At 41.9% G+C, this 23051-nt stretch overlaps 2 protein-coding genes and 1 pseudogene across 2 annotated transcripts; 2 read left to right on the top strand and 1 right to left on the bottom strand.

The window, feature by feature from the left end:
• The first annotated feature begins 242 nt into the window (after positions 1 to 242).
• On the top strand, positions 243 to 6315 carry LOC106578694 (myosin regulatory light polypeptide 9). The gene is made up of 4 exons (XM_014157797.3): positions 243 to 335; positions 2692 to 2905; positions 3402 to 3563; positions 5791 to 6315. The coding sequence occupies exons 2-4, from the start codon at positions 2722 to 2724 to the stop codon at positions 5961 to 5963; spliced, it is 519 nt and encodes a 172-aa protein (XP_014013272.1). The 5' UTR covers positions 243 to 335; positions 2692 to 2721; the 3' UTR covers positions 5964 to 6315.
• A 1162-nt stretch (positions 6316 to 7477) lies between these two features.
• LOC106578713 (FAST kinase domain-containing protein 3, mitochondrial-like) lies at positions 7478 to 14290 on the top strand (annotated as a pseudogene).
• A 221-nt stretch (positions 14291 to 14511) lies between these two features.
• Positions 14512 to 17641, bottom strand: LOC106578693 (charged multivesicular body protein 5). The gene is made up of 8 exons (XM_014157796.3): positions 17454 to 17641; positions 16809 to 16913; positions 16562 to 16608; positions 16303 to 16396; positions 16132 to 16203; positions 15817 to 15925; positions 15343 to 15458; positions 14512 to 15087 (listed from the first exon to the last, which is right to left on the bottom strand). Exons 1-8 carry the CDS (start codon positions 17520 to 17522, stop codon positions 15037 to 15039), a joined length of 663 nt encoding a protein of 220 aa, XP_014013271.1. The 5' UTR covers positions 17523 to 17641; the 3' UTR covers positions 14512 to 15036.
• Between the last annotated feature and the right edge of the window lie 5410 nt (positions 17642 to 23051).

The following is a 23051-nucleotide window of genomic DNA, read 5'->3' on the forward strand; positions in this document are numbered from 1 at the left end:
GGGCATATGTCAAGAATGTCTTTTGAGAAAACACCATTACCTCGTGGGGGTTTACCAAAGTAAAAATGAAATGATTTACGAGCATTTCCATAAACTATGTATAGTCGAAGCTAAAAGACATTAAAGACATATCTAAATATGTATTGTTTTATTGTACGGTGCAAAATATAATTGAATACAAATGATTTAGACATATTAAAGTCCTCCCCATTTCCCGAAGTTGGTTTGGCCTGCATTTCCTGTGCGAAACCATTATTAGGAAGTTAGGGCGGTGGTTGAGAGAGAGGGCAGCACGGGCTAACTAACTATCCATTTTTTTTTTCTCCCGGAATTAGGTAGGTCTTATATTTGCTTATTTGAACGTAAGAAGTATTATTTCACTTGTTAATTCCATGCTACGTTTGAACTGTCAGTTATATAGCTTAAAATGTCGAAGTTACACTCGTGTTAATATGAATGTATGTGTTTTCTGGCTGATTTAGTTAGCGGGGTTAGCAAGCTAGCTAAATCGTTTTGTTAGCTGCCAAAATGACAGTATTTCCTGCATGGGGATAAATAACATTTTGTTCTAACTAGCATATTTAACGTTTTAAATTACATATAACAGACCGTACGGTAGCTGGTTAAGTATTATAACGACGCAAATGTGTACCAACACAAAGTAACTAGCGTAGCGGACGTCCTGGGATTCGTAATGTTTTTATCTCAATGTCGCTAACGTCACCAGTGTGTTGCGACCGGCGTGAACAACAGTGGAATCGGTGGTGTACCTTCAGAATAAAAGTTCCCCATTGAAACTGATGCAAACGGATAAAAATGGTGGAATCATGACACAATTGGACTAGATCATCCTAAACAAGGTTGGCATGTTAGAAGTTCAACAAAATACCGTTAGTTTGACCCCATAAAATTAAATCTGAAATCAGCTCTGTATTTTAATTCAGAGTTGAATTGAGGTCATACTTCTATGCACTAGTCTGTTGTGCACCTATGAAATGAGTTATCAGCCTACTCAGTGACACTCAAAGAACACAACTGTAGAGTTTACACATGTTAGCGTCTTTGCTCTTATAGCTGGACTTTGACTGTGGAATACACATTGGTTGACTGAGCTTAATTTTGCTCCTTTCACTCCCACAATAAGAGTTATGATGCTAATACTTGTGGAAACTCTACATAGTAATGTTCTGTGAGTGTCTTGAGTAGGGTGATAACCAATTTCATGGGTGCACATAGGTCATGATGTACATTACAATATTAATGTTCCATACACATAGGTTGACTGGGATACTTCAGGATTTTGGCAATGAGTCAGATTAACTTGTGGATTCTATTTGTCTGTCCAGTATGAAGGAAGTTGGCATTGGCTCACAAAACTACCTCTAACTAGTGTTACCCATGGACTTCCAGTCATTGCGCTATCTGCTAGCATGACTTCCAGTGTTTGTTTCAGAGTCCCACAATAAGAGCTAAGATGCTAATATTTGTTTTAACTCTACCAAGTTGTGTTCTGTGAGTCACTGGGTAGGCTGATACCCCATTTCATTGGAGAACAATTCATAGGTTAGTCTGTAGAGTGCTTATTTATAAGTATGCCCCCAATGAAATTCTGAATTCAAATGCATACAGTGCAACTAGATCATAATTTATTTTTTTGTCAAATTATAACTATTTGTATAACGTTCAAACCTTGTTTAGCGTTATCTAGTCCAATTGTGGCATGGTTACACTTTTGTATTGGTTTGCATCCGTTTCAATGGGTGTCTTTTTTATTTTGAAGGCTAACTGCAGATTCCATTATTGTTGCTCATGCTAATGTTTTTCAGAACACAAGTCCTAATGTCAGCTGTCTATCTGGTTTATTTCTGTCATTCTAAATTTGTGCAAATTGATATTTGTGCTTCATGTTAATTTCTACGATACTATCTACATTACTTTCGGTTATGCAAGTATTAACAGCTGGCAGCAGTTTATAGGCCCCGTTCATGAGATTCCCCCCCTAAATTCTTTCTTGAAATATTATTATAGAATGTTAATGATGCCTAGACTGTCACTAGATTTCTCACCTACCTTCAATAGAAAATGATGTGGTCTTGGAAAGAACTTAAGTCTGAATTCAGTCCCCTATCATTGTTCAACCTCAAATTAGGTCACTGAATCAGTCTTATCCAGCCGTGTTGCCATAATAGTGAATCAATGGCGTGGACCACTGGCTCCCTCTTACTTGCTAGGAAGGAAGGCATATTAGAGGCAGTGGCCCTCTTCCTCTTTGAATAAGACGTTGAACTTGCCTGAAAAGGGAATTTATTCTCACATCTGTAGTTTATCCTATCCTGTGCAAAGGAAACAGCTAGAAACGACCTTCACAGCAGTAGAACATTTCCATTTATAGCACAGTGAGGACACATCCCTGGGGAATAATTTGCCAGAGTCTGAATTAGATTAGCCCATAGCCACAGAAAGCTGGGCATGACTAGTCAAATCTTATTTTGGGTAATGACATGAGCCAGGTTACCTGCTTGTTTTCGTAGACCCTTATGTATCCTCAAATGTTATTGTCCCTAGATTTAAACTTAATTGACATCATCAAAACACTATTTCTAAGTCTGATTGAAATGGTAAGGGTAAGTAACTTTTTAGGATATTACAAATCTGGTGCTGTGGTCTTATTCAGGAATGTTCTCTTTTCAGCCTTGCAGGTAAACGCACAAAACAGCCAAAATGTCAAGCAAAAGGGCCAAGGGAAAGACCACCAAGAAGCGTCCCCAGCGCGCTACCAGCAATGTGTTCGCCATGTTTGACCAGTCTCAGATCCAGGAGTTCAAAGAGGCCTTCAACATGATCGACCAGAACCGCGACGGGTTTGTTGACAAGGAGGATCTGCATGACATGCTTGCCTCACTAGGTGTGTATCTGAAGCCCCCCCTTAGCTGAGCTGAAATCTGTCCATGGTTTTCTCTTGGACATTGATTCACTCGATGTGAAACTGAGGCACTGGATGATTTGTGATATCTTTGAGTGTGCTTGTGTTGGTCTCCCTTTTAAATGATTGCATATATTTTGTTCAATGCTTAGTGTTAAACTTTGTAGTGTTTGTGGACCCAGTCTGTCTTGCTGAAGGGTTTAGGTTTGTTATGTAAGGTGATTCAGTATATTTACCCCCAGGCTAAGGTTGGGTTTGTCTCCCAGCTGGTAAGTTGGCGTTAGGAGAGAGGCATTCCATTGAAACAGTCATGCATTCACAAAGAACATGCATTTGTCCAACATTCCCTACCACCCTGTTACCATTGTTTTATATGATTGAAACCATTTATGCCGATACTATTGTAAAACTAGGTTGCTGTTGACAGGGAGTTGAATGCAATCTGTTCTAATGTGGCACTGTTTGTCTTTTTTTTTAGGGAAGAACCCGACTGATGATTACCTGGAGGCTATGATGACTGAAGCGCCTGGGCCCATCAACTTCACCATGTTCCTCACCATGTTCGGAGAGAAGCTCAACGGCACAGATCCTGAGGATGTCATCAGAAACGCTTTTGCCTGCTTTGACGAAGAAGGCACAGGTAAGCCTATAACAAATCATTGGGTTTTTCTTAAGGAATTATTCCAAGTGGAAAGGAGTGTTGGCCTGTATAAATTCATACTGTTATAGAGACTGATAATGAATGCTGTAGTTGTGTAGAGAAGTTTCAAGTTTTATTAGTCCTATGCATGGTCCAACGAAATGCTTAGTTGCAAGTTCCTTCTCGACAATGCAACAACGACAATAATTAAATACGAACAAAGTAAATGGCAGTAGAATAGAATAAACATAGTGTAAGTTATACAGGAAGGCACAATTTAGTCCATTTCCACATGTAGTGGGGGGCAAGTGTATAAATGGAGCTGTATAATTAGTCTGGTGGCAGCAGTTGTGGTGTGTGTGCTCAGTCCGGTTCAACTGCTCAGCAGTCGATGGCTTGTGGCTAGAAACTCACTGAGCCTGTTGGTATCAGACCTCATTCTTAGATTCCATCTGCCTGACCGGTAAGTGTGTGTGTGGGGTTCTTGATGAAGATACAATTCCTGAGGAGTCTCTCTTAGCTGCATAGACTGGGTGTTTGGGCTGTCCCAGTAACATTGGGTCCGGTGGGTTAAACCATGGCTTCCAGGGGTTTAGTCCCAAAATGATGAAACCAGAGTGGTATACTATGAAGCAAGCTAGATCTACTCAGGCTTTTATAAAGCTAACCAGCTTCAGTTAGCTACACATTCCAGGTCAAATCAAATTTATTTATATAGCCCTTCTTACATCAGCTGATATCTCAAAGTGCTGTACAGAAACCCAGCCTAAAACGCCAAACAGCAAGCAATGCAGTTGTAGAAGCACGGTGGCAGGAAACTCCCTAGAAAGGCCTAAACCTAGGAAGAAACCTAGAGAGGAACCAGGTTATGAGGGGTGGCCAGTCCACTTCTGGCTGTGCTGGGTGGAGATTATAACAGAACATGGCCAAGATGTTCATAAATGACCAGCATGGTCAAATAATAATCACTGAACAGGTCAGGGTTCCATAGCCGCATGCAGAACAGTTGATACTGGAGCAGCAGCACGGCCAGGTGGACTGGGGACAACAAGGAGTCATCATGCCGGCTAGTCCTGAGGCATGGTCCTAGGGCTCAGGTCCTCTGAGAGAGCGTACTTAAATGCTCAGACTTCATCTGTACTACGTTGGATATTGCGCATCCATTGTAGTACAGCTGAAGCCTGACCTGGAATGCTTGTATTTCTAGCAGGCTTGTAATTAATTGAGGGTGCTTGTTGCACATGGCTAGTCGTACGCCAAACTCTTAGACAATGTTGAAACATCAATCCATGGGCCACTTTGTCATATTAATTTGTGCTGGTTTCAAAATGTCAGAAGGCTATGGTGTTAAATGGGCTTGTAGAATTGCTGTGTTTTTATTTCTTATCGTAAATGCTCTTTCGTGTGCTTTTTCCCACTCCTATCACTCCTCTCTGTGGAACACGTTGTTGCGGTCATAGACATATCTATAGAAGGGTTTGGAACCTCCAACCCTGGCAATTTTAATAAAACTAGCAATGGCTGCCAGTCTTGATTTGAAAGGGTACTGCCATCGATGGTTTGTCAATGGTTGGTTGGCTGTCAGTTTGCCTTTTGCACATTTCTAAATACAATAGTGTGAAAACAGTTTGGAATGCAAATGCTGCCATTCAATGTGTAATGTGATAGGTATTTTAACATTACCATTTTTTTACGCAAAAAATATTTCATATTTTATCAGGTGTCTTCCTCAAATGAAGGGGATGACGACCATCTTTGCGAGAGGGAGGGTATCTGATTTCATTGGTCCTTAACTTGTGGCTAAGATAAACCGGCCGTTTATTCAGGATAAAGGGAGTTGGCCTGCCCCAGGATTTGTCATAGAAATTTACCAGGCTAAAAGGTGAGGGCTCTGGTCCATATGGGAAATTCATTCTTACAAATGCACATTGGGCATTTTGTTTTATTTCCTTAAGTATACCTACCCCCAAAACTTAATTTCAAAATATCACCCTTGAGAGGGCTGTGGATTGTAAATACAGAAATATGCTTTCTGTCAACTTTGATAATGTTTTTGTTTCATATTGGGTTGGCCAGATGCTTGGCGTTTTAAAAAAACAAAATAAAAATGCTGATGGGTTGGTTGTGAGTCAACAAATGAATAACCCATGCATCATCACAAGAGCGGAGTAACCATGACATGGGCATTTTCGCATACCTGTCTCACTGTCACCCTGTCTGTCCTCAGGTGTCATCCAGGAGGAATACCTCAGAGAGCTGCTGACCACAATGGGTGACCGCTTCACAGACGAGGAGGTGGACGAGCTCTTCAGGGAGGCCCCCATTGACAAAAAGAGCAACTTCAACTATGTGGAGTTCACACGCATCCTAAAACACGGAGCCAAGGATAAGGACGATTAAGGCCACAGCCATGCCAGTTGTATTTTGGTTTCTCTCTGACCCCTCTACTCTTTTACCCCCAGCTAGACCATCTTGCTGCATGTCTCAGCTCTAATAAATCCATGTTTAGTAAGGTGAAACAATGGCTTTGACATATCTGTGAGCTCCCATTTCAATACTGGCAGATTTGCACATCTGTATTAAGAAATGTAGCGGGTGATGGTGAATTTGCAAAACAATGTACTAGTCTGTGACGTGAAATGGAAAATGCAACTCTGGAAGCAAGCTCCTATGCTACTCAAATGGTCTGGTCTAGCTGAATTTTTACATTTATAATAAATATAAGCTTTAAATAAATGACTCTATCAACTTGTATTTTGCTCCATTCTTTACCCTATTTAAATCATGACTTAACTGTTGAAATAATATGCTGACTTGTCTAGTAAGCTGATGGTTCCCTTCTTCCTGTGCTGGTATGTTATGTCCTAACAAGGACTTTTCTCAGTCATTACCCTTTCCACCTAGCGTGTGTGGACGTGTCAAAGAGAGCTACGGTGACGGGGTTAGTTTGAAATTGGTAGAACACTAAAATTGATTAAATCTTTATACAGTCATCTTAAAGATGGCAACAACACATTTCAGAGGAATACCTAGCAAAAAGGATTGGCCAAAGATCTGAATTAGACTAACTGTGTAAATGCAGCCTGAGACATTATCTAGATGCTAAACTAATGTATCAGATCCTTGTCCTCAGTTTATTTTTAATAAATTCCCAAAAGATGCATATAGCAGCTGTCAATCATCTGGCACAGTTACAGCAAAAAATACCAAACCATACTGTAACAGATTGTCAATTTACTGAATCAATTACCACTCACTTAACTGGTTTTTGTTAACAATTCTCTTGTTCCCATATTTACACTGAAATATACATTCTAACTTTCTCTAACTTCAGTAAGTCTATTTTGGTAACTCCTGGCATTGTAGTGCCCCCTAGTGGCTTAGTGAAAAATATTAACCCAGCCCATTGACTTAACGGGGCCAGCCACTACTGAGCACCTTCGTTACAGAACCACGCTTGACCGGTGGCTGGATCTTTAACGTGTTTTGTGGCATCCCCTGTTAGATTATGGGTTGCACTGTATTAGTTGGCCAAAAGCTGACATTTGCATGAATTTTCTAACTGTATGGCTAGGTCATGGTATGTTTAGTGTGTGTGGTTTGATAACCGCAAGCAAGGGTTAATTAACATCAAAATTAATGGGGCATTCCATGAACCTGTGTTTATGGTGAACACTTGAATCCGATGTAAATATTCCACAGCACGTAATCTTTTACTGTAGTGGTTCTGGTAACTAAACTATAAAAAGACTTGCACTCTCCATATAACCTCCCAGTAATTTATTGGGTAAAAGAACAACATTTTGGCATCACTGTGCCTTCAGTGTTTTTTGGTAACTAACAGAGCTTTGAAAGTTAATCTGTTCTCATGCTCATACAGGTTGGAACCACCCGGTGAGTCCTGGAACTGAACCATGGCTTTAAAGGTGATCGAGGCTTCAGCTACTCGGGCAGACAAGGGCACACCTTAGTCCTCCAGGCGGGCTGGGTCGCATCTCCAGACTTCTGTGCGCTCCGGTAGGGGAGCCCCTGTGTGTGGCGTACCTTTGGACCTCAGTGGACCGCTGTATCCAGAGACCGCTGTCGGAGACTCAGTCAGCCAGCTTGTATGAGTTTGTCCAGTCTTCCCTGTGGCACAGTTGGTAGAGCATGGTGTGTGCAACGCCAGGGTTGTGGGTTCAATTCCCACGGGGGGCCAGTACAAAAAAAAAATCTATTAATTAAATGTATGAAATGTATGCATTCACTACTGTAAGTCTGCTAAATGACTAGAATGTAAAATGTCCAAGGACTCTTTCTACGTCAGTCGGCCAGCTGCACCGACCCACTGTTGCAGAAGAGAAAGCCTTCCTGGACCGCCCCGGAGTTGCTCTCCCTCCAGACAGGTCCTGCACACCTCCACACTGTGGAGATCACGTCTGACACTATGGCAGCGGCAGCCTTGCACCGCGTGGCTGACCCTGAAGGACCCCTCAGTGTGCTGTGCTGCCAGCTAGAGCAGGACTCTAGCCGTCTGACGGAGACTGGGCTGGTTTCTGCCCTGCTGGCCTGCACACACCTCTACGTGGACCCCTGGGGCACGCTGGTGTCGGAGTGCCAGGAGCGGCTGGATGGGAGCCAGATGAGCGTGGACAGCTGTGCACCTTCGGCCAGGCCCTGTTGGCCCTGGAGGGCTCGGGCTGTGGGATGCTGGAGCAGGTGATAGAGCAGGAGCCAGGCCTGTGGAGCCTAGCAGAGCTCACTGCTGTATACGGACTGCTGCAGGCAGGAGTAGGGGAGGAGGGCAGCTACCAGGACCTCCTAAACGCTATGCACACTCCTTGGTGGAGGTCATGGTGCAAGTGCTAAAGATGGCTTTCACTTCCCACCCAGAGACAGTTACCAAGGTGATGCAGTACTTTGGGCGCCTGAACATCCTGTCGCTACCGGTGTTTGACGCTGTGGCGGAGAGCTTAGTCTCCCGGGCGGACATCTAGAGCACCAGCCAAGTGGCCAGGCAGATCATCCCGTTTGGGAAGCTGGGCTACCTGTCGCCCAACGCTGGGGAGGTCTTCCGGGAATGTGGAGGCCATCCTGTACGCACGCTTCTCTCATTTCCAGCCCAGAACACTCCTCAACCTGCTGCACTCCTGCGTCCTGGTTGATAAGCCCACAGGGCAAATCCATAGTAACGGAATTATGCTGAGACTCACTACCAAACAAAAACCATTAATTTCAAAGTTTAACAAACAATACTACTCTATGCACAATGACTGCTTCGAACAATTTACACATTAAATAAAATAAAAAAAGACAAAGTTTGATAACAGAATTACGGTAAAATCTATTTTATTCTGTTACCGAACTTTGTATCTGCACAGTTCTTCCTGTAAATGTGTTTTTGTAAAATTGTCTGTGGAAATTGTTAAAAGCTAATCATTGTGCATAGTTCTATGGTTTGTTAAACTTTAAATAAATGTTTTTGTTTGGTATGTTTTTTGTGTTTTACCCCCTTTTTCCCAATTTCAATTACAATTTTGTCTCATTGCTGCAACTCCTCATTGGGCTGGGGAGAGGCGAAAGTCGAGTCATGCGTGCTCCGAAACATGACCCGTCAAACCGCGCTCCTTAACACCCGCTTAACCCGGGAGCCAGCTGCGCCAATGTGTCGGAGGAAAAACCGAAGTCAGCCTGCAGGCACACAGCCCGCCACAAGGAGTCGCTAGAGCGTGATGAGTCAAGTAAAACCTTCCCCTAACCCGGATAACGCTGGGCCAATTGTGCGCCGCCCTATAGGACTCCTAGTCATGGCTGGTTGTGACACAGCCTGGGATTGAACCCGGGTCTGTAGTGACACCTCAAGCACTGCGATGCAGTGCCTTAGACTGCTGCGCCATTTGGGAGACTTGTTTGGTATATTTTAAACTGAAAAATCTCCATTACCATGGAATTTCCCCACATTTACTTTACTCTTCTTCATAATTGCAATTGTTGCAGTATCTTTGGTTTAACAATTGTAAATTAATTTGTGTTCCACAACAAGGCATGGGGGTTGACCGGATTGTACTGGCCCAACTCTACATGACTGTGAAGCTTGAATGCCCTTTCTATGAGGTAAGGAGTTACTACAAATCAAAATCAATTACAGTTGAAGTTGGAAGTTTACATACACTTAGGTTGGAGTTATTAAAACTCGTTTTTCAACCACTCCACAAATTTCTTGTAAACAAACTGTAGTTTTGGCAAGTCGGTTAGGAAATCTACTTTGTGCAAGACACAAGGAATTTTTCCAACAATTGTTTACAGAGAGATTATTTCACTTATAATTCACTGTATCACAATTCCAGTGGGTCAGAAGTTTACATACACTAAATTGACTGTGCCTTTAAACAGCTTCGAAAATTCCAGAAAATGATGTCATGGCTTCAGAAGCTTCTGATAGGCTAATTGACATAATTTGAGTCAATCGGAGGTGTACCTGTGGATGTATTTCAAGGCCTACCTTCAAGCTCAGTGCCTCTTTGCTTGACATCATGAAAATCAAAAGAAATCAGCCAAGAATCAGCCCAAATATTGTAGACCTTCACAAGTCTGGTTCATCCTTGGGAGCAATTTCCAAATGCCTGAAGGTACCACGTTCATCTGTACAAACAATAGTACGTAAGTATAAACGCCATGGGACCACGCAGCCGTCATACCGCTCAGGAATAAGACGTGTTCTGTCTCATAGAGATGAACGTACTTTGGTGCGAAAAGTGCAAATCAATCCCAGAACAACAGCAAAGGACCTTGTGAAGATGCTGGAGGAAATAGGTAAAAAAGTATCTATATCCACAGTAAAACGAGTCCTATATCGACATAACCTGAAAGGCCGCTCAGCAAGGAAGAAGCCACTGCTCCAAAACCTCCATAAAAAAGCCAGACTACAGTTTGCAACTGCACATGGGGACAAAGATCATACTTTTTTGCGAAATGTCCTTTGGTCTGATGAAACAAAAATAGAACTGTTTGGGCTTCCTGTTAAGGCAAGGGCTGATTTCAAGGTTTTACTGCTAACCTACAAAGCATTACATGGGCTTGCTCCTACCTATCTTTCCGATTTGGTCCTGCCGTACATACCTACACGTACGCTACGGTCACAAGACGCAGGCCTCCTAATTGTCCCTAGAATTTCTAAGCAAACGGCTGGAGGTAGGGCTTTCTCCTATAGAGCTCCATTTTTATGGAATGGTCTGCCTACCAATGTGAGAGACGCAGACTCAGTCTCAACCTTTAAGTCTTTACTGAAGACTTATCTCTTCAGTAGGTCCTATGATTAAGTATAGTCTGGCCCAGGAGTGTGAAGGTGAACGGAAAGGCTGGAGCAACGAACCGCCCTTGCTGTCTCTGCCTTGCCGGTTCCCCTCTTTCCACTGGGATTCTCTGCCTCTAACCCTTTTACAGGGGCTGAGTCACTGGCTTACTGGTGTTCTTCCATGCCGTCCATGGGAGGGGTGCGTCACTTGAGTGGGTTGAGTCACTGACGTGGTCTTCCTGTCTGGGTTGGCGCCCCCCCTTGGGTTGTGCCATGGCGGAGATCGTTGTGGGCTATACTCGGCCTTGTCTTAGGACGGTAAGTTGGTGGTTGGAGACATCCCTCTAGTGGTGTGGGGGCTGTGCTTTGGCAAAGTGGGTGGGGTTATATCCTGCCTGTTTGGCCCTGTCCGGGGGTATCATCGGATGGGGCCACAGTGTCTTCTGATCCCTCCTGTCTCAGCCTCCAGTATTTATGCTGCAGTAGTTTATGTGTCGGGGGGCTAGGGTCAGTCTGTTACATCTGGAGTATTTCTCTTGTCTTATCCGGTGTCCTGTGTGAATTTAAATATGCTCTCTCTAATTCTCTCTTTCTCTCTTTCTGTCTTTCTCTCGGAGGACCTGAGCCGTAGGACCATGCCTCAGGACTACCTGGTATGATGACTCCTTGCTGTCCCCAGTCCACCTGGCCGTGCTGCTGCTCCAGTTTCAACTGTTCTGCCTGCGGCTATGGAACCCTGACCTGTTCACCGGACGTGCTTGTTGCACCCTCGACAACTACTATGATTATTATTATTTGACCATGCTGGTCATTTATGAACATTTTAACATCTTGACCATGTTCTGTTATAATATCCACCCTGCACAGCCAGAAGAGGACTGGCCACCGCCCATAGCCTGGTTCCTCTCTAGGTTTCTTCCTAGGTTTTTGGCCTTTCTAGGGAGTTTTTCCTAGGGAGTTTTTCCTAGCCACCGTGCTTCTTTCACATGCTTTGCTTGCTGTTTGGGGTTTTAGGCTGGGTTTCTGTACAGCACTTTGAGATATCAGCTGATGTACGAAGGGCTATATAAATACATTTGATTTGATTTGATCGTTATGCTTGGAGGAAAAAGGGGGAGGCTTGCAAGCCGAAGAACACCGTCCCAACCGTGAAGCACGGTGGTGGCAGCATCATGTTGTGGGGGTGCTTTGCTGAAGGATTGACAGGTGCAATTCACAAAATAGTTGACATCATGAGGAAGGAAAATTATGTGGACATATTGAAGTAACATCTCAAGACATCAGTCAGGAAGTTAAAAGCTTGGTCGCAAATGGTTCTTCCAAATGGACATTTGAGTGTATGTAAACTTCTGACCCACTGGGAATGTGATGAAAGAAATAAAAGCTGAAATAAATCATTCTCTCTACGATTATTCTGACATTTCACATTATTAAAATAAAGTGGTGATCCTAACTGACCTAAAACAGGGAATTCTTACTTGGATTAAATGTCAGGAATTGTGAAAAACTGAGTTTAAATGTATTTGGCTAAGGTATATGTAAACTTCCGACTTCAACTGTATATGATAGCTTTGCCACTTCTGCTCAACTGCAGTGTTGCAATCCTAGCACACTATCCTCTGATTCACCTCTAACACCCTGTTTTAATCCCAGGGCCCAAGGCTCCATCCTATGTACCATGTCAAGTTTTTCCTCACTCCTGGTCGGTCTCTGGAGACGCCGGTTGACGGACACCTCTACAACTATGTGAAAACTGGACTGGTGGATCTACTAGGGGCCCGTGCTTACTTCACTTTGAGTCCTCACTCCATACTGCTACACACTAAGTAATGCAGGCAGCACATTTTAAGATACAACACATGTAACCTTTAATTCAATGCTTCAGACAATGTTATGGTTATACCTATACTGAAAATAAAGGTGCAAAGACAAATCCGGCCCCTATGTTTGTTTCAGATGTGGAAATAAAGCTGGATGAGGATGGATATGTATTGCCTGTCAGTGAAATCGACGATATCTTCAAGAGGTAAAAACAATGACATTTTCCACAGTTTGTTACATTAAAGTCTTATTCTAAAATGTATTATATCGTTTTCTTCTTTTATCAATCTACACACAATACCCCATAATGACAAAGCAGTACGTTGTTGAAGCACCTTTGGCAGCGATTACAGCCTCAAGTCTTCTTGGGTATGACGCTACAAGCTTGGCAGACATGTATTTGGGGAGTTTATTCCATTCGTCACTGCAGATCCTCTCAAGCTCTGTCAGGTTGGATGGGGAGCGTCACTGCACAGCTATTTTCAGGTCTCTCCAGAGATGTTTGATCGGGTTCAAGTCCGGGCTCTGGCTGGGCCACTCAAACACATTCAGAGACTTGTCCTGAAGCCACTCATGCGTTCTCTTGGCTGTTTGCTTAGGGTCATTGTCCTGTTGGAAGGTGAACCTTCACCCTAGTCTGAGGTTCTGAGCGCTCTGGAGCATGTTTTCATCAAGGATCTCTCTATACTTTGCTTCAGCTCTAGGAAGAGTCTTGGTGGTTCCAAACGTCTTCCATTTAAGAATTATTGATGCCACTGTGCTCTTGGGGACCTTCAATGCTGCAGAAATGTTTTGCTTCCCTTCCTCAGATCTGTGCCTCGACACAATCCTGTCTCGGAGCTCTAGGACAATTCCTTCGACCTCATGGCTCCGTTAAGGATGATCAATGGAAAGAGGATGCACCTGAGCTCAATGTCAAGTCTCATAGCAAAGGGTCTGAATACTTATGTGAATAAAGTATGTTTTTTATATTTAATATATTTGCAAAAAAATCTGAAACCCTGTTTTTGCTTTGTCATTATGGGGTATTGTGTGTAGATTGATGAGAAAAAAATTATTTAATCAATTTTAGAATAAGGCTGTAACTTAACAAAAGGTGGAAAAAGTCAAGGGGTCTGAATACTTTCCGAATGCACTGTAGGTGATAAAATTGTTGTACTATAGCTATTTTATTCAGGCCCATGCGCTCTGTTAGTTTGTTGTGTACTTGCAGTTTGCATTGATGGCCACAAGAGGTTTACTGGGAAAAGAGGCCATGAGGCTTCTGGGATATGAAGTTCAGGTCGGAAATGCATGCCGCAACCCTCAATACCCCGTTTCACTGGATGATTTGACCTTTTTGGGTATTCTGTCTGCTGTAAATTCTGATTTCAGCATCTTTGCTAGTGTTCTGCCTGTCTCTAGGCATCTACTCTGTCAAAAAAGAGCATGTCTGTATTCATTTGGATCTACTCTTTGCTCTCAGTGCTCCATCTGTAACTAATAAAGTCTTTTGTTTTTGTAGATTCCTTACTATGAATTTGAGAAGCTTCGGAACAAGACCGAGGTTGTTGAATATCTTCCCCCTCAGCTACAGGCTCAGTTGGTGATAACTGGCTCAAATAAGGCCTTTGTTGCTGTCATACAACTATAACACTGTGCGCTATACAGTTTGGGCACTGTTTTTGTCATCTCAAAATGCCACATTGTCCAACATTTCTACCTGAAGAGAAAGCATAAAGTCAAGAAATCATGTATTTATAGCTTTTGATTAATTGTAAATTCTACACACTACTAGTGTTCTATTGTATAGTGAAACTACTTATTTAGTCTTCTCTACTTTAATCCACCATGATGGACCACCACAATTTGAAATATATAATACATGTATATTTATTGGTAGTTGGCAATACAGTGCTGCAGTAGAAAGTTAGAACATCCAAATACCAAGAATCACCTTGGAGGGGAAAAAAAGTACATTTGTTCATACAAAGAACAATCATTTTGAACATAGCCAAGCATCACTATCGATTTTTGATTTACATTTTTGACATGATCAATTATTCAATTCAAGGTAACCTAATTAAGGCAAGTTGTTTTTCTCTTTCCACCACCATGTAATGCATGTCAGTCAGATATACACTGAGTATACAAAGCATTAAGAACACCCTCTTTCCATGACAGACTGACCAGGTGAATCCAGGATCCCTTATTGATCTGTGTAGATGAAGGGGAGGAGACGGGTTGAATAATTATTTTGGTGGAGGGGGTGCTCAATTCAATATTAGGATGGTGTTCCTAATATTTGGTATACTCAGTGTATATGTTGTAAAAAGGCTATGATACATTAAAAAAAAGGGTTGGGAGTGTTGCCATTGGTTTCTGCCTGCTGTCCATCCATTATGTAGCCGGGATCTGTGGCAGGCCAAATTCATCCACCAGAACTCCATCCTGTAGAACAGACAATAAATTACAATTTTGTAGGAAACTCCAGTTATGTCTAAATGGGTGCAGAATGTGTCTTCATCCAATGTAATGTCCTAAAAACAAAACTGAACCCGTTGAACAATGCATCCGTCTTCTGTATTGACAACAGTGTCAGTTGTGATTGCATTTTTAACATAATGCCCCAGTGAATTATTCAAGACTAAACATGAATACAGTGGTCAGAGAGAGAGAGAGAGAGAGAGAGAGAGAGAGATGTACCCGGTTTGGTGCCCTGTCACTGGGTATTCCCTCTGGGATGGAGGGGGCAGTGCTGGCCTCATCCAGGTAGGAGCTGTCATCATCAAGCAGGAGCTCATCTCCCAGGGCATCCAGCTCTGGGATCACACGCACACAGCCATTGATGCGCAGTTATTACATGCAGTCTATTAACATAAGGACTGCATTGACTGCTGTTGTATCACTGTGCTGAAGTAAACAACACTTTATCTTGGCCAGGTCGCAGTTGTAAATGAGAACTTGTTCTCAACTAGCCTACCTGGTTAAATAAAGGTGAAATAAAACAAAACTCTGTAGTGCGGCGGGAAATGATGCCATCTATTGACCTACAGCAATGTTCTAATATAGACCTATCCTGTACTGGAGCAACACCAACCGTGTTGGAACACAATACAGTTATGTACTGCATTTCGGTGTACTGTCTCCGTGGCTGTGTCATACTCTTACAGCACTGACCTGCTTCCAGGTCATCATCATCGATCTCTGGTGTCCCGTAGCTTCTGCTCATCGCCTCCTGCACCTCGTTGGCGTCCTCCATCATGTCCTCCAGCTGGTCTTGGAGATCCTGCATCAGAAAAACATGACACTCTTAACCCAAACATCTCTCAATTACAATAGGCCATTCACGTTACCTGGATGAATATGACCCAGATCAGATGGCTGAAATCTGTTGAGTCTTTGAAGATAAGGGTCTGTAGTAAAACTACTGCACTTCTACGTTAGACCACCAAATGGTGTTGTAGTGCATCAGGACTCGAAGAAGACAAATACCTCAATCTGATCAATCTTCACGTTCTTGTATGCCGCCTTCATCTCTTTGGCTCCAATTTTCATGGCATCAACCTATAATGCAAGATTTTTAACCCAGAGAACAGCCTGGCATGACAACTACAGTAAATTGTGACTGCGTGCTACAGTCAGTACATTACTGTGGCCCCTTACTGTTGTTTTTGTGTCTTTGAGAGTTTGGATTGTGTAGTTGGCCTGTTCCATATTGAAGGACTGCTGTGTGAGGTTGTCTCTCTGGCCCTCGTACCTGAAAAACAAGATTGAAATGATCAATACAGATGTTTTTATGCGCTCATATCCTGACTATGGTGACGGTTTACTGCTACTTGATGTGGTTCATTAGGTTACTGTGATATGTGTCCTGATTGATTTGTGGTTATTGATGCGTTGACAGACTCCATAAGTTACTCACATTCTTTTCTGCTTCAGTACCCTCATCGCCTTCTGCTTGACCATGTTCTGATGAAAACATTAACAGGAAACAATTCACATGACATCAGACCTAGCTAGATACTGCTGAGAACAAGTGGGACCATACTTGTGTATTGTTTTGTTCAAGAACAGCATTAGCCAACATGTGTAATAGAATGACTTAGGTAAACATATGTCTAATATCACAGCTCATCATCTGCTTCACTCAGGGTAGGGTTAAATATTACTTTTGAAGGGCCATCTCTCATCTTCTTCATCTGATCCTTGTACTTGACCAGTTCAACATCTAGTCTGGCAATCTTCTTGTCAACAGATTCCGCTCGCGAGTCAACCTTAAGAGAGAAAGAACGGGCACGAGTTAACCATGCCGACTGTTTTCATTGATCTTGTAAGAGTCGGAAATGTTTAATGAACTTGTGGTATCAAAAAAAGTTATTTGAATACATGTATTAGTTATTATAATGATCAAATAATCAATGTTACATTTCCTTCAATACATTTTTACAGTCAATAGCACTAGCTTAACACCTTATTTGGTCAAACATAAAACTGGTTGGAACAACACCTTTTAGTCTACATTGGAAACCAACATCACCCTACTGAACTCCCTATTGACGATTGGTCATCTAGCTAATTTGCTAGCTAAGTCAATAGGACACTATTACAACGCTAATCAAACTAACTTTCAAGATAACATTAAGTAGCTAAAGAGTATTTTATGAGCTAGAGGTCTTCAATGGGCTGTCACAACTTTCTTCCATTGTTGCTAGAACAATCAGCTGTCATCCAGTTAGCTAGTTAGCCAGCCAGCAAGCCAAGTTATTTTGTTTGTCATAGACACTACTCTGTAAGTTATTTCCATAGATACTTACATTCCCTATGCAGTCTGTGAGGTTTGGTGGTGGTCCCTTCGGTTTTCCTCGACCGAAAATACGGTTCATTTTGAAATAAATATCTAATAACTCAAAACAACAAAGAATCTACCTGACCGCCAGGGAAAATAAAGCAAACCCGGAAGCAACATAGAGCTGACGTCACATACTTCTTCGATGAAGTTTCACGGCGGTTGGCATCCAATAAATGTTGCATTACCGCCACCTACTAAACTGGTGTATAACGCCCTTATACTGCAGAATACGACAATTGATGCACTACTCTAACCCTGGAAACCTAAACCTGCCTCTCTCGCACCGGACATTTCTGATTCCCACAATAGGAGGAAACAACGCTTTTTTAATGATAAAAACTAGTTCGTTGCACGCTCACATTTCGCCTGGATACACGTTATTGTGACCCGCAGCTTTATCGATGGCTAACCTATACCCATCAAACATTAAACATTTTATGGTCATGGTTAACCATGTGTTTTTCAGAAAAAGGTCTAAACCTGAACAAAATGCATGTCCCTGTCCTTTTTTTCAAGACGTGGCCAATTTAAACAACCAGAAGACATTTTTTAATTAAGACATAACATTTTTTTTTTACGATTTGTTGTTTCTAAATGGCTGCTGGATAAAATGTCAAAATTTGATGTTTGTTCGTAGGCATCAAATTGAGCGAATGCTGCGCAGGTTCACTGAGTTGCAAACCAAATGTATAGGTCTAGTTCCTTGATCTAGAAAGATCTGACGCAGTTGCTACCTCAGATTTTAAACCTAACAAGTGTCACGAATGGGTTATGTAGTACCCACAGAGGGCCACAGGGCGGAGCAAGAGAGCTATAAACCCATACTGTTTTTTTGCCTTGAAACCCCTAACCCTAGGTATAACCTATTATAGCCCTAACCCTAACCCTAGGTATAACCTATTTTAGCCCTAACCCTAAACCCCAACCCTGACTTGTAACACAATGCACCTATTACTTTACACATACATACATACATACATACATACATACATACATACATACATACATACATACATACCGTATTAGGCCTGTGTTGGTTTTGGGAGAACAAAAAATATATATAGCAGGTATTGAACCCTGGCCAAATAATCACTAATCAGATGCGCAAACCTCAACTCTAGTATGCATGCATTATGTACGTATCTTAATATCTCATATAACCGTAATAGAAAACACAAAAGACAGCCCTCGAAAAAAGTACATCATGCAACCCTCGCAGAAAACAAATTTACTTCAACATGCACTTCGCTTGCGCGAGAAGGCAGAGGTGATCGCTGCTGCTGACAGCACGAGTTTTTGGTAGGGCTTGTTGAGCTGGCTTCTTGTGCGAGAAGGCCGACCAGAGTTGACTGAATTAATGTTCAGGATTATTGATAAGTTATTTAAATATTAATCAAGTATAATTTCAAAACATGAGCATGAAAATAGATAATGAACATCATAGTAATTCACAGGTATCTGTTTCAGTCCTTCGTCTTGCATAGCAGTGTGGAAAGGGCCAGAAAAAAGCGCGCGGGGGAGTTTTTCCGTGAGAACGAAAGGGTGGGGAAGCTGGGGGGCTGTCAGCTATAGTGTGTAGTCAATAGCCGATTGGCCCGGGGCATTCGTTTTGCATAATGTAAGGTATATAGGGTAGCCGTACCAGTCGCAATATTACACTTCAAACAGACAATTTATAGAATGCAAAACCAGAGATACGCCCCGCACGTTCCTATTGGCTTTAGAGAGGCCTGGCGCTGGCGCGTTGTCTCCAGAGGTGCCGGTGCAGGTATGTAGCCTAGTATTTGTTTTGTCATCTCAACCTAGCCGAACTCTGTTCCTTTTGAATGACCTTAATGTTTTCCCTAACAGGACTCAGTGTTTGTATCCTTGCAGATTCTATGCTTCGAAACATGCTTTGCCCGATGCACACTGCTGGGTGCACCCTGGCACAACTCTGGAGTGAGCAACACATCAACAGTTGTACCATTTGCGTACGGTCAGTGGTCCACTGCTATTGATTGTACACATTGGAACAAACAACGTAGCTCAAGGGGATTCTCCTCACGACATTATCAGGAGGATGCGGGAACTGATCATCAGTTAGGGAGTATCGGTATGAAGTAAGGTTTGCCGTTTGCTCCATTCTTCCCCGGCCGAAGGACGATGCTACCACTAAACATGTAGTTAAGGAAACAAATCGGCTTTTGGAGCATCTGTCACATGAAATTTTAGGAGAAATATATTATTTCTGAGGCACTCACAACCTAATCACACACTTTAAAGCAGTGACCGGTTCATCTTAATTGTCACGGCAAGGCTAGGCTTTTTGATTATTTGCAGCGCTTTTTTTTCATTGCATGAGGTAGGGTAGACAGGCCAGGTTTAGTTTATTTCTGTTATTTTCTTAGCATTTATTTTCTAAGTTGCCTCAGATTTTTTATTTTACCTTCTATTGATTTTTAGGTTTTATGGTGCTACCCGGTGTTCATGTTCCTTGTTGTTTTCCAAACATTAAAATGCACCAAATCTCTTCGTTCATGTGTCATTCACTTGAATATGAGAACTCATGCAACACTTTGTCAATTTATGAAATGTTCACAAACACTGTATTGGCTTCTGCTGTGTATTTTCGGAACGTTGAAAGGCACCGATTCCTCCCAACCATGAACATGAATAAATATGCCTGTATATGTCTTGCTAAGAATGAACGAGGCGCCCTGACTATATGATAGATTGCAGATATCTTTGGATGGTTGTAAAGCCCTATATCTAAGCTACTCGGGATATGGTCGACCGTCAATTCTACACCATGGGAAAGTTTTGTTATATTGCTATATAAGTTGGTTATATTGCATGCTAATGGGATGGCTAATAAAATGCATCATTATTTTCGACTCGAGCAAACCAAATGCATGTATCTAATTTGCTACGGTTCCCGGGCGGGAAATTCCCGTGTAAGTGCCCTTTGGTCCTTGCTATTCGGGATCCTTGGGACGTCCCTATCCGTTGAATTTGAGGGTTAATGTTAGTTAAGACAGTAGGTTTAGATAGGGGCGTCCCACGTAAGTGTCAATATGAGGTGACTGCATTAATGTTCAGGATTTATTTGCAGTCATGTTTGCAGTCCTCTTAGTCAGTTTTTCCTCTTGCGTTAGCAGGGTGGAAAGGGACAGACCTGGGAGTGGTGTATCCAGGGAGTACTAATCTTCAGAAAATGTCATTCGTGGTCTTATGCTGGAAATATTTAGCAGTACCATAAACAATGTCACCGAATACGTGTAAAGTAATCCTTACTGAAGTAGTAATTACTCAGACTTGTTAAATATAAAATATTTGTTAGTTCATTTTATCACTTACAACCATAAAAAAGCCATTTACAGCATGACAATGAACAATGGTCCATATACCCCTAAACCAAATACACCATACATTTAGTTAATTATTAAAAAACACTTTCTTAAGATGGGTAGCATGATCTGCCACAGTAACACCCCCCTTAAAGCGCCAATCAGCAGTTGAAACAAAACAAAGTAGACTCCCGACACTGTTTTGGTAAAAAAAAAAAAAAAAGATGGGATGGGGCTGGAGAAATGTAACCACTAAAATGTATAGACAGTATGGATGCAAGGACTGACCATCCATGGTACAAAAATTATAGTTTTACCCATGTTTAGAGGCTTTACAGTTAGCATTTCTAAGTTATATTTTCTGAATCAATGGGTAGATATCATTAATAGGTTAAAAAAAATGGATGTGGATCCAAAAATGGATGTAGTAACTTTTTGATTCACCTTTGACATAAACCTAGACACAGACACTGGAAATTAGATTGAAATATATAAATCTGGTAGATCTTTAGAGCCTTTGCTTTCCTGCCTGCCTGCCATGATATCAGATAATTAGACATGTGAATAATGAAAAGTGAAGTTACAAAATGTTGAACACAAAAAAGGCAAATGGTAGCAGATAAATAGTAAGCTGGTTAAATAAAAGACTGCACTTTTTAGACATCCCTATTTCCCCAATACAATGGCAATGTCTGTATTTCGCCAAATAACTCAGAATTGATGTCGAGCTCTGTGGTCTTCAAACGCTAGCCTTTCAAATATCAGATATTACACATTACTGTTGGAACTCTGAGAATGCCCCATTGTTTTCCTATGGGGAAATTCTACACGGACATGTCTGTCTATTTCACCAAATATCTCACAATGTGTATATTTAGATTTTTTTCAAGTCAGACACCATTTTAAATCAGGAGAATCTCCTCGTTCTAATGATGTAAGTCTGGGCTGCGAGCTCGGTTGTCATCAAACGCTAGCCCTAAAATACTTTTTGCCCTTGGAACCCTGAGCTCCGCCCATTGTTTTTTATGGAGAGGCATGCCGGTCTATTTCGCCAAATATCTCACAATGTGTATATTTCAATTTTTTCAAGTCGGACACCATTTGTAATTATGTAAGTCTGGGCAGCGAGTACGGTTGTCATCGATCACTAGAAAATAAATAGAAGTTTTCATTTTTTCCCTACTTACTCATTACGCAGACATAAGCACAGTTGACACCATCGAGGTGCAGATGTTTACTTTCTACACGAGTAGTTTTTTTTCTGTTTCGTCCTAAGAACAGATTGTAGTGGTAAAATAAAAAGGGCAACATTTTTTTGTGCCATTTAGGTGAAATGGAATTCTAAGCATCACTCCAGTCAGAAGAGGCTCAGCGAAGGTTCGTTTCAATTCATTTGCTATGGCCTCGCGTTAGTTCAATTCATCGTGCTATGGCCTCAGCCTTGTGTGAATTTTGACTCGTTCTATTGTCCAGCCTACCTACAATTAACACATACCACTGCTTTCCCCAATGCTACACATTCCTTTGTCTCATGCCAGTGGCAACCCGTCATTCAGGGCCTGTGAGGCAGACTTTGGAGCCCCACCTTTTATTTATTTATTTAGCCTATTTTGCATGTTATTTTGGTAGTATGTGTCACATATCAGTTAGGAAACAATGTAAAATAAATAATTAAGGTTAATAAAGCCGCATACAACTTGGTCTCTTTTACTTCCTTGAGTAAGGCAGCTCCAAAATGCAGGTGTTTCAGCTTAGCTCAGTGCTTTCTGTGGAGGTGGGGCAGTCAGCAGAAAATACGTAGTGTATGGGTTGGTAATGTTCTCTAGTTGCACCTTGATTGGCTCAGTGTTCTGTCACTCATGGAGACACTACGTCACCACAAAATCTACGGGTAGAGCTTGCAAGTTCAAGCCCCTTGGGTGCTGCCATAGAGTTACATTAGAAGTGCCCGTCCAAGAAGGCTCAAGGTCATTGGCCACAGATAATATGACGTCAAATCACATATCTACAGTAGCTTTGGTTCGACTGACCATGTCAACATCGTACTTTCAAAATCTTAGCTAGAAAGCTACTGGCAAATCCTTTTCAATCCTTGTTACATGAAGATAAATAATTAAGAGAAATTATAGATAAAATGTATCGGTGCTCATTGGCCATAAACATTATATAAGTTGTAAATCACAAATTCAACAATGAGTGTTTTTGGAAGGAATCAGTGGCTAACTGCAAGCATT

Source organism: Salmo salar, chromosome 19 (assembly GCF_965601325.2).
Source record: "Salmo salar chromosome 19, fSalSal1, whole genome shotgun sequence".
In the NCBI taxonomy this organism is placed as follows: domain Eukaryota; kingdom Metazoa; phylum Chordata; class Actinopteri; order Salmoniformes; family Salmonidae; genus Salmo; species Salmo salar.

Coding starts and splice junctions, on each gene's coding strand:
- LOC106578694 (XM_014157797.3), top strand. CDS start 2,722: ATGTCAAGCAAAAGGGCCAAGGGAAAGACCACCAAGAAGCGTCCCCAG. Junction 2,906..3,401: donor TGACATGCTTGCCTCACTAG/GTGTGTATCTGA, acceptor CTTTTTTTTTAG/GGAAGAACCCGACTGATGAT. Junction 3,564..5,790: donor CTTTGACGAAGAAGGCACAG/GTAAGCCTATAA, acceptor GTCTGTCCTCAG/GTGTCATCCAGGAGGAATAC.
- LOC106578693 (XM_014157796.3), bottom strand. CDS start 17,522: ATGAACCGTATTTTCGGTCGAGGAAAACCGAAGGGACCACCACCAAAC. Junction 16,609..16,808: donor TGAGAGATGGCCCTTCAAAA/GTAATATTTAAC, acceptor TGTTTTCATCAG/AACATGGTCAAGCAGAAGGC. Junction 15,459..15,816: donor TGATGATGACCTGGAAGCAG/GTCAGTGCTGTA, acceptor GTGTGATCCCAG/AGCTGGATGCCCTGGGAGAT.